The 13,555-nt window shown below is 39.0% G+C and overlaps 1 protein-coding gene across 2 annotated transcripts in view; it reads left to right on the top strand.

The window, feature by feature from the left end:
- CHL1 (cell adhesion molecule L1 like) overlaps positions 1-13,555 on the top strand; it is a 214,173-nt gene that overhangs the window by 182,771 nt on the left and 17,847 nt on the right. For both annotated transcript variants that reach the window (XM_064593579.1, XM_064593581.1), the window contains exons 16-19: positions 165-266; positions 484-681; positions 9,407-9,477; positions 12,935-13,157. In XM_064593579.1, the coding sequence (XP_064449649.1) occupies positions 165-266; positions 484-681; positions 9,407-9,477; positions 12,935-13,157 (594 nt within the window). The remainder of the gene's footprint in view (positions 1-164; positions 267-483; positions 682-9,406; positions 9,478-12,934; positions 13,158-13,555) is intronic.

Genomic DNA, 13,555 nt, shown 5'->3' with positions numbered 1-13,555 from the left:
TAAAAAAAAAAAAAAGAGCCAGAAGCTCTGCTGAGAAGTGGATGATTGGGCCTGGAGACCAGGGCCCAGAGAGAAAGGGGGGTAGCAATGTGCCTTGGTGAGGAAATGGGGTAGACAAAGGCATGGTCTGCATTCTCCTTACTTTTATTTTTATTATTAATTAGATGCTCCAGATCCACCAGAAAACCTACAATTGTCTGAAAGACAGAACAGGAGTGTTCGGCTGACATGGGAAGCTGGAGATGACCACAATAGCCATATTAGCGGTACGGAGGACTTGGGATAACTATGCTCCTTAAACTCCTGAGTCAAAATTAATATTCAAGCCATTTCTTTTTTTTTACCACAGTTGCTAGATTATCCTTCTTAAAACATCCTTTAAAACTTTTATACTGTGTGTAAATGTTAGTGTAACTTAAAAATACTAAATCCTTTCTAATGTTTTTGATTTTTTTTCCCTATGCTTCTACTTTCTACTGCCAGAGTATATTGTTGAATTTGAAGGAAATAAAGAAGAACCTGGTCGATGGGAGGAATTGGCTAGAGTCCAGGGCAAAGAAACGATAGTCACACTATCTTTGGCTCCATACGTCAGATACCAGTTCAGGGTCATAGCCGTGAATGAAGTAGGGAGAAGCCAACCCAGCCAGCCGTCAGACCATCATGAAACACCTCCAGCAGGTATGTGGCTTCTCATATTTTCTGAGAAAATATTTTAGTTTTCTCCATATTTCAACATCTTTAGAAAAAGACTGATAGTGTGGTATAAGGTTGTATTTTTTTATTTTTTAAAGATTTTATATATTTATCTGAGAGAGAGAGAGAGCGGGAGAGAGATCATGAGCAGGGGGGAGGCGTAGAGGGAGAAGCAAACTCCCCACTGAGCAGGGATCCCGACGCAGGACTGCATCCCAGGATCCTGGGATCATGAACCGAGCCAAAGGCAGACGCTTAACTGACTGAGGCGCCCAGGCGCTGAAGGTGTAGGGTTTTAGATTTCTCCTCCTAGAGAGCTTGAAAAGTTCTGTGAACTGACAGCACACAAATATTCAAAGTACATCAGATTCATAAGCAGTATATATGTTTGATAGAGAGCAGGAGATTACAGGGAGGTATATGGGCAAACATTACTCTTGAGTTATTTGTGATAGATAAGTATCATGTTAAAATCAGATATCAAGTATGTTATAAACTGAGGTTCAGTATATAGAAAGTCAGCTTTCTCCCTTTTTCTTTTTATTCAACTTTCTTTTTTTTATGATTTTTTTTTTATTTTATTATGTTATGTTAGTCATCATTAGTTTTTGATGTGGTGATCCACGATCCATTGTTTTCGTATAACACCCAGTGCTCCATGCAGTAAGTGCCCTCCTTAATACCCATCACCAGGCTAACCAATCCCCCTCCCCCCTCCCCTCTAAAACCCTGTTTGTTTCTCAGAGTCCATAGTCTCTCATGGTTCATCTCTCCCTCCGATTTCCACCCCCTTCATTTTTCCCTTCCTTCTCCTGATGTCCTCCATGCTATTCTTATGTTCCACAAATAAGTGAAACCATATGATAATTGACTTTCTCTGCTTGATTTATTTCACTTAGCATAATCTCCTCCAGTCCCATCCATGTTGATGTAAAAGTTGGGTATTCGTCCTTTCTGATGGCGGAGTAATATTCCATTGTATATATGGACCACATCTTCTTTATCCATTCATCTGTTGAAGGGCATCTCGGCTCTTTCCACAGTTTGGCTATTGCGGACATTGCTGCTATGAACATTGGGGTGCATATGGCCCTTCTTTTCACTACATCTGTGTCTTTGGGGTAAATACCCAGTAGTGCAATTGCTGGGTCATAGGGTAGCTCTATTTTTAAATTTTTGAGGAACCTCCACACTGTTTTCCAAAGTGGCTGTACCAACTTGCTATTCCCACCAACAGTGTAAGAGGGTTCCCCTTTCTCCACAACCTCTCCAACATTTGTTGTTTCTTTCCTTGTCCATTTTTCCCATTCTAACTGGTGTAAGGTGGTATCTCAGTGTGGTTTTGATTTGAATTTCCCTGATGGCTAATGATGTTGAACATTTTTTCATGTGTTTGTTAGCCATTTGTATGTCTTCTTCAGAGAAGTGTCTTTTCATATCTTCTGACTACTTTTTGACTTGATTATTTTTTGGGGGGGTATTGAGTTTGAGAAGTTCTTTATAGATCTTGGATACCAGCCCTTTATCTGTAGTGTCATTTGCAAATATCTTCTCCCATTCTGTGGGTTGCCTCTTTGTTTTGTTGACTGTTTCCTTTGCTGTGCCGAAGCTTTTTATCATTTTTTTTTTATTCTTATGTTAATCCCCATACATTACATCATGAGTTTTAGATGAAGTGTTCCATGATTCATTGTTTGTGCATAACACCCAGTGCTCCATGCAGAATGTGCCCTCCTCAATACCCACCACCAGGCTAACCCATCCTCCCAACCCCCTCCCCTCTAGAACCCTGTTTGTTTTTCAGAGTCCATCGTCTCTCATGGTTTGTCTACCCCTCTGATTTCCCCCGCTTCATTCTTCCCCTCCCGCTACCTTCTTCTTCTTCTTTTTTTTTTCTTAACATATATTGCATTATTTGTTTCAGAGGTACAGATCTGAGATTCAACAGTCTTGCACAATTCACAGCGCTTACCAGAGCACATACCCTCCCCAGTGTCTATCACCCAGTCACCCCATCCCTCCCAGCCCACCCCCCACTCCAACAACACTCAGTTTGTTTCCTGCGATTAAGAATTCCTCATATCAGTGAGATCATATGATACATGTCTTTCTCTGTTTGACTTATTTCACTCAACATAATACCCTCCAGTTCCATCCACGTCATTGCAAAGGGCAAGATCTCATTCCTTTTGATGGCTGCATAATATTCCATTGTATATATATACCACCTCTTCTTTATCCATTCATCTGTTGATGTACATCTTGGCTCTTTCCACAGTTTGGCTATTGTGGACATTGCTGCTATAAACATCGGGGTGCACGTACCCCTTCGGATCCCTACTTTTGTATCTTTGGGGTAAATACCCAGTAGTGCAATTGCTGGATCATATGGTAGCTCTATTTTCAACTTTTTGAGGAACCTCCATACAGTTTTCCAGAGTGGCTGCACCAGCTTGCATTCCCACCAACCGTGTAGGAGGGTTCCCCTTTCTCCGCATCTCCGAAACATCTGTCGTTTCCTGAATTGTTAATTTTAGCCATTCTGACTGGTGTGAGGTGGTATTTCATTGAGGTTTTGATTTGGATTTCCCTGATGCTGAGCGATATTGAGCACTTTTTCATGTGTCTGTTGGCCATTTGGATGTCTTCTTTGGAAAAATGTCTGTTCATGTCTTCTGCCCATTTCTTGATTGGATTCTTTGTTCTTTGGGTGTTGAGTTTGATGAGTTCTTTATAGATTTGGGATACTAGCCCTTTATCTGGTATGTCATTTGCAAATATCTTCTCTCATTCTGTCGGTTGTCTTTTGGTTTTGTTGACTGTTTCCTTTGCTTTGCAAAAGCTTTTTATCTTGATGAAGTCCCAATAGTTCATTTTTGCTTTTGTTTCACTAGCTTTTGGAGATGTATCTTGAAAGAAGTTGCTGTGGGCGATGTCAAAGAGGTTACTGCCTATGTTCTCCTCTAGGATTTTGATAGATTCCTGTCTCACATTGAGGTCTTTCATCCACTTTGAGTTTATCTTTGTGAATGGTGTTAGAGAATGGTCGAGTTTCATTCTTCTGCATGTGGCTGTCCAATTTTCCCAGCATCATTTATTGAAGAGACTGTCTTTTTTCCATTGCATGTTTTTTCCTGCTTTGTCAAAGATTGTTTGACCATAGTGTTGAGGGTCCATATCTGGGTTCTCTATTCTGTTCCATTGGTCTATATGTCTGTTTTTGTGCCAGTACCATGCTGTCTTGGTGATCACAGCTTTGTAATATAGCTTGAAATCGGGCAACGTGATGCCCCCAGCTTTGTTTTTCTTTTTCAACATTTCCTTGGTGATTTGGGGTCTTTTCTGATTCCATACAAATTTTAGGATTGTTTGTTCCAGCACTTTGAAACATGTCATTGGAATTTTGATCGGGATGGCATTGAAGGTGTAGATTGCTCTGGGTAGCATAGACATTTTAACAATGTTTATTCTTCCGATCCATGAGCATGGAATATTTTTCCATCTTTTTGTGTATTCTTCAATTTCTTTCATGAGTGTTCTGTAGTTCCTAGAGTATAGATCCTTTACCTCTTTGGTTAAGTTTATTCCGAGGTATCTTAGGGTTTTTGGTGCTATTGTAAATGGAATCGTTTCTTTAATTTCTCTTTCTACAGTTGTGTTGTTAGTGTTTAAGAAAGCAACTGATTTCTGTGCATTGATTTTGTATCCTGCCACATTACTGAATTGCTGTATGAGTTCTAGTAATTTGGGGGTGGAGTCTTTTGGGTTTTCCACATAAAGTATCATGTCGTCTGCGAAAAGAGAGAGTTTGACTTCTTCTTTGCCAATTTGAATACCTTTTATTTCTTTTTGTTTTCTGATTGCTGTTGCTAGGACTTCTAGTAGTATGTTGAACAATAGTGGCGAGAGTGGGCATCCTTGACGTGTTCCTGATCTTAAGGGAAATGCTCTCAGCTTTTCCCCGTTGAGGATGATATTCATTGTGGGTTTTTCATAGATGGATTTTATGAACTTGAAGAATGTTCCCTCTATCCCTATACTCTGAAGAGTTTTAATCAGGAAAGGATGTTGTATTTTGTCAAATGCTTTTTCTGCACCAATTGAGAGGACCATGTGGTTCTTCTCCCTCCTCTTATTAATGTGTTCTATCACATTGATTGATTTGCGAATGTTGAACCACCCTTGCATCCCAGGGATAAATCCCACTTGGTCGTGGTGGATGATCCTTTTAATGTATTGTTGGATCCTATTAGCTAGGATTTTGTTGAGGATTTTGGAATCCATATTCATCAGGGATATCGGTCTGAAATTCTCCTTTTTGATGGGGTCTTTGCCTGGTTTGGGGATTAAGGTAATGCTGGCCTCATAGAATGAGTTTGGAAGTTTTCCTTCTGTTTCTATTTTTTGAAACAGCTTCAGTAGAATAGGTATTATTTCTTCTTTGAATGTTTGGTAGAATTCCCCAGGGAATCCATCAGGCCCTGGACTCTTGTTTTTTGGGAGGTTTTTGATCACTGCTTCAATCTCGTTACTGGTTATTGGCCTATTCAGGTTGTCAATTTCTTCCTGTTTCAGTCTTGGAAGCTTATAGGTTTCCTGGAAGGCATCCATTTCATCCAGATTGCTCAGTTTATTGGCATATAGTTGTTGACAATAATTTCTAATAATTGTTTCTATTTCCTTGATGTTAGTCGTGATCTCTGCCCTTTCATTCATAATTTTATTAATTTGGGTCCTTTCTCTTTTCTTTTGGATAAGTCTGGCCAGTGGTTTATCAATCTTATTAATTCTTTCAAAGAACCAACTTCTAGTTTCGTTGATCTGATCTACTGTGTTTCTGGTTTCTAATACATTGATCTCTGCTTTAATGATTTCTCTTCTAAGGCGTGGCTTAGGCATCGTTTGTTGCTTTTTCTCTAGTTCCTGATTTGTGACCCAGTATGTGGTCTATTCTGGAGAAAGTTCCATGTGCACTCGAGAAGAATGAGTATTCTGTTGTTTTAGGGTTGAATGTTCTGTAAATATCTATGACGTCCATCTGGTCCAATGTATCATTCAGAGCTCTTGTTTCCTTGTTGATTTTCTGCTTAGATGATCTGTCCATTTCTGAGAGTGGAGTATTGAGGTCTCCTACAATTAATGTATTGTTATCAATAGGACTCTTTATTTTGGTTAACAGTTGGCTTATGTAGATGGCTGCTCCCATGTTGGGGGCATAGATATTTACAATTGTTAGATCTTCTTGTTGGATAGACCCTTTAAGAATGATATAGTGTCCTTCTGTGTCTCTAATTACAGACTATAGTTTAAAATCTAATTTGTCTGATATAAGAATTGCTACCCCAGCTTTCTTTTGAGGTTCGCTGGCATGGAAGATGGATCTCCATCCCTTAACTTTCAGTCTGGATGTATCTTTAGGTTCAAAATGAGTCTCTTGTAGGCAGCATATGGATGGGTCCTGTCTTTTTATCCAATCTGCAACCCTGTGCTGTTTTATGGGAGCATTTAGGCCATTGACGTTGAGAGTGATTATTGAAAGATATGAATTAATTGTCATCATGTTGCCTGTGAAGACATTGTGTTTATAGATTGTCCCTGTAAATTTCTGTTGTATATCACTCTTGGGGGCTTTCTCCTTTTATAGAACCCCCCTTAATATTTCTTGCAGGGCCGGCTTAGTGGTCACATATTCTTTCAGTTTCTGCCAGTCTTGGAAGCTCTGAATCTCTCCATCCATTCTAAATGACAGCCTTGCCAGATAAAGTATTCTTGGCTGCATGTTCTCATTTAGTACTCTGAATATGTCTTGCCAGGCCTTTCTGGCTTGCCAGGTCTCTGTGGATAGGTCTGACGTTATTCTGATGTTCCTCCCTCTGTACGTAAGGAATCTCTTCCCCCAACTGCCCTTAAGATGGTTTCCTTGGTTCTAAGATTTGCAAGTTTTACTATTACATGCCGGGTGTTGGCCTGTTTTCCTTGATCTTGGGAGGTGTCCTCTCTGCCTCTGGGATGGGATTGTTTGTTTCATTCCCCAGATTAGGGAAGTTCTCAGCTACGATTTGCTCAAATACATCTTCTAGCCCTCTCTCTCTCTCTCCATTCCCTCCGGGATTCCAATGATTCTGACATTGGAACGCCTCATGGTGTCACTTATTTCTCTGATTCTATTTTCATGGATTCTGAGTTGTTTTTCCCTGACCTCCTCTTTTCCCTTTTTATCTATTATATTGTCTTCCAGGTCGCTTATTCGTTCTTCTGCCTCACTTACTCTAGCTGTTAGATTATCTAGATTGGATTGGATCTCACTGATAGCATTTTTAAGTTCTGCCAATTCAGCTTTCATTTCTGCCCTTAGAGATCTATGTTGCTATTAATTGTCTTCACAATTGCTAGCCTGAATTCCATCTCCGACATCTTGGTTATATCTGCATCCATTTGTAAATCTGCAGCATAAGTCATAATCTCTGAGTCTTTTCTATTTTGGGGGCTCCTCCTCCTAGTCATTCTGTTGATGGGTGTTTGAGGGAATGTATAGAGTCCAAATTATTGACCAGAACCCAAGCAAGATGCACCTGTTTTCTTGGGACCTTAGGGTTGCTGGCCTCTTGTTTTCCCAGCCTGTCTTCTGCGGGAGGGGCCTGCCCTGCTGTTACTCAGGCAACCCTGTTTGGGCGGAGTTGCCCTGCACCCCTGTGGCGGGGGATGGGCTCAGTGGGAATCAGTCTTTGGGGCTTTTGTTCTCTGGTGCCTTTCCCTGGCAGCTTTCCACGTCTCTTCCGCGAGTCAGAGCAGAAGAGACCGTTTCCAACCCTCTGCCTCAGAGCAGAGAGACCTCAGTCTGTTCTTCAGTGAGCTCTGCAGGCCACACTGTCTCCGTTTCTGTCGGTGCTGCTATAAACTGCAGCGTCCTGGGTTGTGCGCCCCTCCGCAGCGCTCCCAGTCCTGCCTCCAGGTCGGGGCACGTCTCTGCCCTTTGTGCTTCTAAAACCGCCAGCCACTCCCAGTTCACACGCATGACTGGCCACTCTGGGTTTCCACCCCCAGGGCTGCCCTAAAGTCCTTTCCCCACTGCTACTGGTCTTCAAGTCTGTGCCCGCTCACAGTGCACGAGGCTGTCGCTCACTGGTGGTGCAGGATCCCCACAGCCAGGCTCCCTCACGCTGCCATTTATCCTCCGAAAATCATGGCTCCCCGCTTTGTACCTCAAAACCAACTGCCTGCGATATTCTGTTTGTGGAGATCCAGATCTTCTTACATCTCAGGCTGGTTTCGTGGGTGCTCAGAGTGGTCTGTAGATATCCAGCTCAATTCCGGGGACCAGTTGAAATAGGCTCCCCTACTCCTCCGCCATCTTTCCTTCTCTCCTTTATTCAACTTTCTGAAATAAAACATTTTACTCATTGTAGGCACCTTAATTATTTCATATCATTACTTTTATACATTTACTGTATTTATTGTTTCTCAATATCTAAATAGATATCTGATATCTATCTAAATTTCCAGGATTTTTTTTTAAATCTCAAGAATGATTAATACTAAAATTTGTGTTACTTAATTGTCATTGGTCAACAATGTGATCATAGCATGGTATTATTGTTTTTTTCCCTGGGGCAAAATAAATAAGCTAGGGTATAATTTCCATTTTTGATTGAGGAAAAAGCAAGAAGAGATAGTGACTGAATCAGATACTTGTGTGATTGACATGTAAGTTGCATTTGGCACTAAAACTACACTTAGCCCTTTCTTATTAAATGGATCCATTTGAATATATTTCATGGGCACATTATCTGCTGTTACCTTTTTGTTGTCCCTAACAGTTGGCTGTTGAAATTAATACATGATGATGTTTAATTTTATTAGCTTAGAGGCAGATATTCACAACACACATTTCTAACAATAATTCTAATAGAAAAAGGAAAGCAGGTTTAAGATTAAAACGTATATTTAAAAAGTAGGTTTAGGGGGCACCTGGGTGGCTCAGTCGTTAAGCGTCTGCCTTCAGCTCAGGTCATGATCCCAGGGTCCTGGGATCGAGCCCTGCATCCGGCTCTCTGCTCAACCAGGAGCCTGCTTCTCCCTCTTCCACTCCCCCTGCTTATGTTTCCTCTCTCATTGTGTGTCTCTCTCTCTCTGTCAAATAAATAAATAAAATCTTAAAAAAAAAAAAAAAGGATAAAAAAGTAGGTTTAGGATTATTTTTAAAAAAGCAGGTTGAAAAACTTAAAGAGCAGTTTTAAAATGAAGATATCTAAAGTAAATCTTCTACTTCCCATTGAATAATAATAATATCACTTCATGCATATGATTTTACTCCTTTAAATAAAATATATATTTAAAAGCCGCCTTTGTGAGGCCATGGATGTGTTAACTAGCCTTATGGTGGTAATCATTTTACAATATATACACATAAATATAAAATGTCTATCTATAGATTGAAGATATATATATATATATGTACACACACAGATCTATAAACACACACACGTATATGAAACTATTACATTGTATACCTTAAACTTACACAGTGTTTTATGTCAGTTGTCTCTCAATAAAGCTGGTGAAAAGTCTTTACAAACTGGGCCAGATAGAAATAAATGAATACGATCAAAGTTATTTAAAAATCTGATTTAGGGGGAGGTGGGATGATATGCTGATTTATCTATGGACCATAAAATTGCAAAAAGTAATTTTAATACTTACAATTTTTCAGCTCCAGACAAGAATCCACAAAACATAAGGGTTCAAGCCTCTCAACCCAAGGAAATGATTATAAAATGGGAGGTGTGTATTCTCTAATGTGTTATACACTACTTTGTGTTCTTTTTTTCTTTCTTTTAGGTCTGCATGCTAAGTGTAATTATAGAAAAATATTTTTTCAGAACAAAGATATAAGATTTGTATGTTTTATAAATATATTTCATTTGTATATTTTACAGATCATTGTGATTAGAATGTTATGAGATATAGTTAAACAGTGGTAAATAATGTAAGGAAGGTTATATAGGTTGATTTAATTGTAATCCATTATCAAAAGTTTCAGATTCCTAGTATTTTTACAACCAATATTCTAAATCGTCTCTTGTTCAAAAAATACTGAAAAACTTTCCTAAATTTTAGTACATGGTCTAATAAATATTATGCATATCAGAAGGATATCTGAGAAATAAATAACCACTCCTTTTAAGCACTATTAAGCATTTTGTGTGCTCTTTTCTGAGAACAGCTTTGTCATTAATGCCTTTTTCTAGATATAGGAACTGAGGTCAGGGTGGTAGGCCGTCTTGCCTGTCACCATACCACTAGAAATCAACAAACCTACCATAGGTGTCTTTGGACTTCAAATTGCACTTTTCACCCCTTTACATATTTCTATTAAAGGTTATGAAATAGACTTTTGTCTTTGAATTTGGTGTAAAATTTTATATCTGTTCAGAGAATTTTAATTGTTTTGAGTGTCATTTCTAAATTCCTTCTGTAACAATGGGTAAGTTTCTCCGCCTCTCTGTGGACATATTCATGAGCAAATAATTTAACCTACTTTAATATAGATTACCATTCAGACATTCTGATTAATAATAGACTTCCAACCTTAAATTCATTGAATTTTACATATTATTTATTTGACAGAGAGAGAGACAGCGAGAGAGGGAACACAAGCAGGGGGAGTAGGGGAGGGAGAAGCAGGCTCCCCGCTGAGCAGGGAGCCTGATGTGGGGCTCGATCCCAGGACCCTGGGATCATGACCTGAGCTGAAGGTAGACGCCTAATTACTGAGCCACCCAGGCGCCCCAAATGTAGAACATTTTTGAATTTATGTGGGAATATACTAATTTATTTCTAAACCTCTTTCCAGATACGATTTTGGGAAGAATTTTAGGATGTATAAAGTTTAGTCTGATTTTTTTTTCACTCAGTATTTTTATATCAACACTAACCCACTTTTCCCACTTCAGTGAAATTAAGTTTTGCAAATTTAAAATTGGAAAAAAATTGGTAATACACAGAATCTAAGTATATTCAAGAATATAATTTCTTTCCTTGAATTTGTGGCCACACATATTTGCTACCACACTGTCTTCATAATTGCTTAATTTATAATCTGAAATTATGTTAATATCTCATTCTTGTAGAGTGTCTGTCTTTTTCTCTCTTAAGTTCCCTAGCAATTTCCATAAGATAGATGATATAACTGGTTAGCTGAAAATAATAGTATGTAATTATCAGGTCAGTTCCTCAGAGAAGCACACCATGTTCCACCAACATCAGCTCATTAATCCTCAGCACTCCTTCAGAAGGGAGACAGGAGCTGGATGGTATCGGCCTTACATTTCATAGAGAGATGCTGGGACTCTCATTTTAATGACCTTCCCCAGATGCACTCAGTCAGTGATGAAAAGAAGACCCCCACTCCCACCTGTGCTTTGGCTCCTCTGGTCTGCTATCTTTGTTGGGGGCCTGTTTAAGAATTTGCTGTGATTTTGTTGCCCGTTGTCTGAAAGCAAATACAAAATTCTCCTGCTGTTTCTTCCGGAGTCTGGGCACCAAAGGGCCTGGTAATTTAGATAAGATTTTTCTTAAAAGTGTTAGTTATGGTGGCAGTTTTATTTTAAAATTTACAGGAGAATTTTATTAAATGTAGCTCCTTTCCTTGGAACAAAACATGTGTAAATTGAATAATTTTATTTGTACTCATTTATTGTTGGTGGAGACTGAAGAAATTTGTAATTCCAGATTGCAGTATGAAACTAAAAGCTTGTGGCCGGATTCATCTGGGCACTGCTAAAGCCCCTGGTGGATTTATATCTGTATGGTAGTGAAAATTATCTTGGTGCAAAACTTAGAATGCAAAGTATAAATAATGATGTGAAATTTCAGAAAGGTTTTGTTTTGATTTTTTTTCTCGTAGCTAATTTAAATATTCACCTTGGAGTTAGCATAGACTTGAAATTGTTTTCCTGGTACAGCATTACTTTCAACCTAATTCCAACCAGTCCATCTAAAAATATTTTAGTAACTTAGATTGAGTCAAGAAGCATTGCAAATTCTGTAAGAAAACATTGTATATGACATTATTTTTTTTTGACATTATTTTATTTTATTTATTTTATTTATTTCATTTCATTTCATTTCATTTTATTATTTTGAGAGAGAGAGCAAGCAGTAGGAGGAGGGCCAGAGGGAGAGAGAGAATCTTAAGCAGGCTCCACACCCCCAGTGCAGGGCCTGGGGCGGGGCTGCATCTCACGACCCTGAAAACATGACCTGAGTGGAAATCATGAGTCTGATGCTTAACCGACTAAGTCACCCAGGCTCCCCGATATATATGATATTATTGAATTACTCATATATATATATAGACAAAATTACTGTTTATATAAGTGAACCTTATAATCTAGGACTTAAGTCACATTTTTTTATGTAGTCTTTATATGATTCATTGGAATGCATATTCCCATTTTTGAAATGAAACAGGTGATTTAAATCACATTAATTTTTTTAATTAAAATATTGCTTAATTTAAAAAACTAAAGTGGAAATAACCAATTCCCTATACTAGAAATTCCTTCATTAAATTTTCAGCAAAAGAAAGTGGAAGTGGGGATGGGGTTAGGGAGTGGGGAGGACTCTCTCTTAAAGAAATAGTCAAGAAGCTGGGGAATTATTTTATTAGAGAGAGGAGCTATATCTTCTAGGCACTAATGTATAACATGCGTATTATCCAGAAATAAAGATTTACTCAATCTCTCTCTTCTCTTGGAAGGCAGATGGAGAAGGATGGATGGAGTCAGGTAGAAAGAGTTCTGACTGAAAAGTCACGGGAAATCTCTTTCACAACCATACAATTCATGATCATGTCCTTTCTGTATCTTCCAGTTCTTTGGGAGTAAAAAAGTAGAGTATAGAGGAAAGCATAGACAAAAGCAAAAATCCTCTGTGGAATTTCTTAGTAAATTCTTTCATATATGAACAGTGAGATTTAATCACAAGGGCATAATCAAGGCATCTAAATTGTGGGCTTCTTACTGCTTAGGGAGGTGAGGGACTAACTTTCAAACCTAAACTTACAGAAAGACAAAAATTTTCACAAGTGTTTCTAAACCAAAGAGGGGGATTTAAAATCTTCCAAGACAGGATCCCTCTATTGTGGTGTTTCTTATTGCCATTTGGAGTGGCTTGCCACCGTCTCTGACTCAGCCTATCTGTGATCACACTACATGAGTCTTGCCTTCTGTCTTAGCCTTTGAAATCCATGGAGCAGAATGGACCAGGGCTGGAGTACAGAGTGACCTGGAAGCCACAGGGAGCCCCCGTGGAGTGGGAAGAAGAAACAGTCACAAACCACACCTTGCGGGTGATGACGCCTACTGTCTATGCTCCTTATGATGTCCAAGTCCAAGCCATCAATCACCTTGGCTCCGGCCCTGAGCCTCAGTCAGTGATTCTCTATTCTGGAGAAGACTGTAAGTGATGTGCCTGAAACTGCTAAGCACTTCAAGAGCAATTTCTTTCAAGTATATTGCATTTCTGTTGATGACCATTTTTGAGCAACTACTGCATGCAAAGAGAATGTACTAGCTGTGGGAGATATAAGAAATTTAAGGTTGACTGCAGGATAGCCAATCATTATAGAGTGGTAAGGAATTATGTTAAAAGTTTTAATTTTATTCTATTTCTCAGTAAAGCTATTTCTATATGAAAAATCAAAGACCAGTACTCATCACTACAAATAGTTAAGCAGCATAACTGTCATGTTTCCAGTTACATTTGTCCTTACTTGTCAGAGACTTTCTAACAGCCACCTGATGTCATCCCTGGCCTCAGTTATATTTTGGGAACCTTCCTAATGCAGATGAGATAC

This window comes from Mirounga angustirostris, unplaced genomic scaffold (genome assembly GCF_029215605.1).
Source record: "Mirounga angustirostris isolate CCGP_5_RB_7025 unplaced genomic scaffold, mMirAng1.0.hap1 SCAF_1, whole genome shotgun sequence".
NCBI lineage: Eukaryota > Metazoa > Chordata > Mammalia > Carnivora > Phocidae > Mirounga > Mirounga angustirostris.
This window is presented reverse-complemented; position numbering and strand designations above follow the sequence as displayed.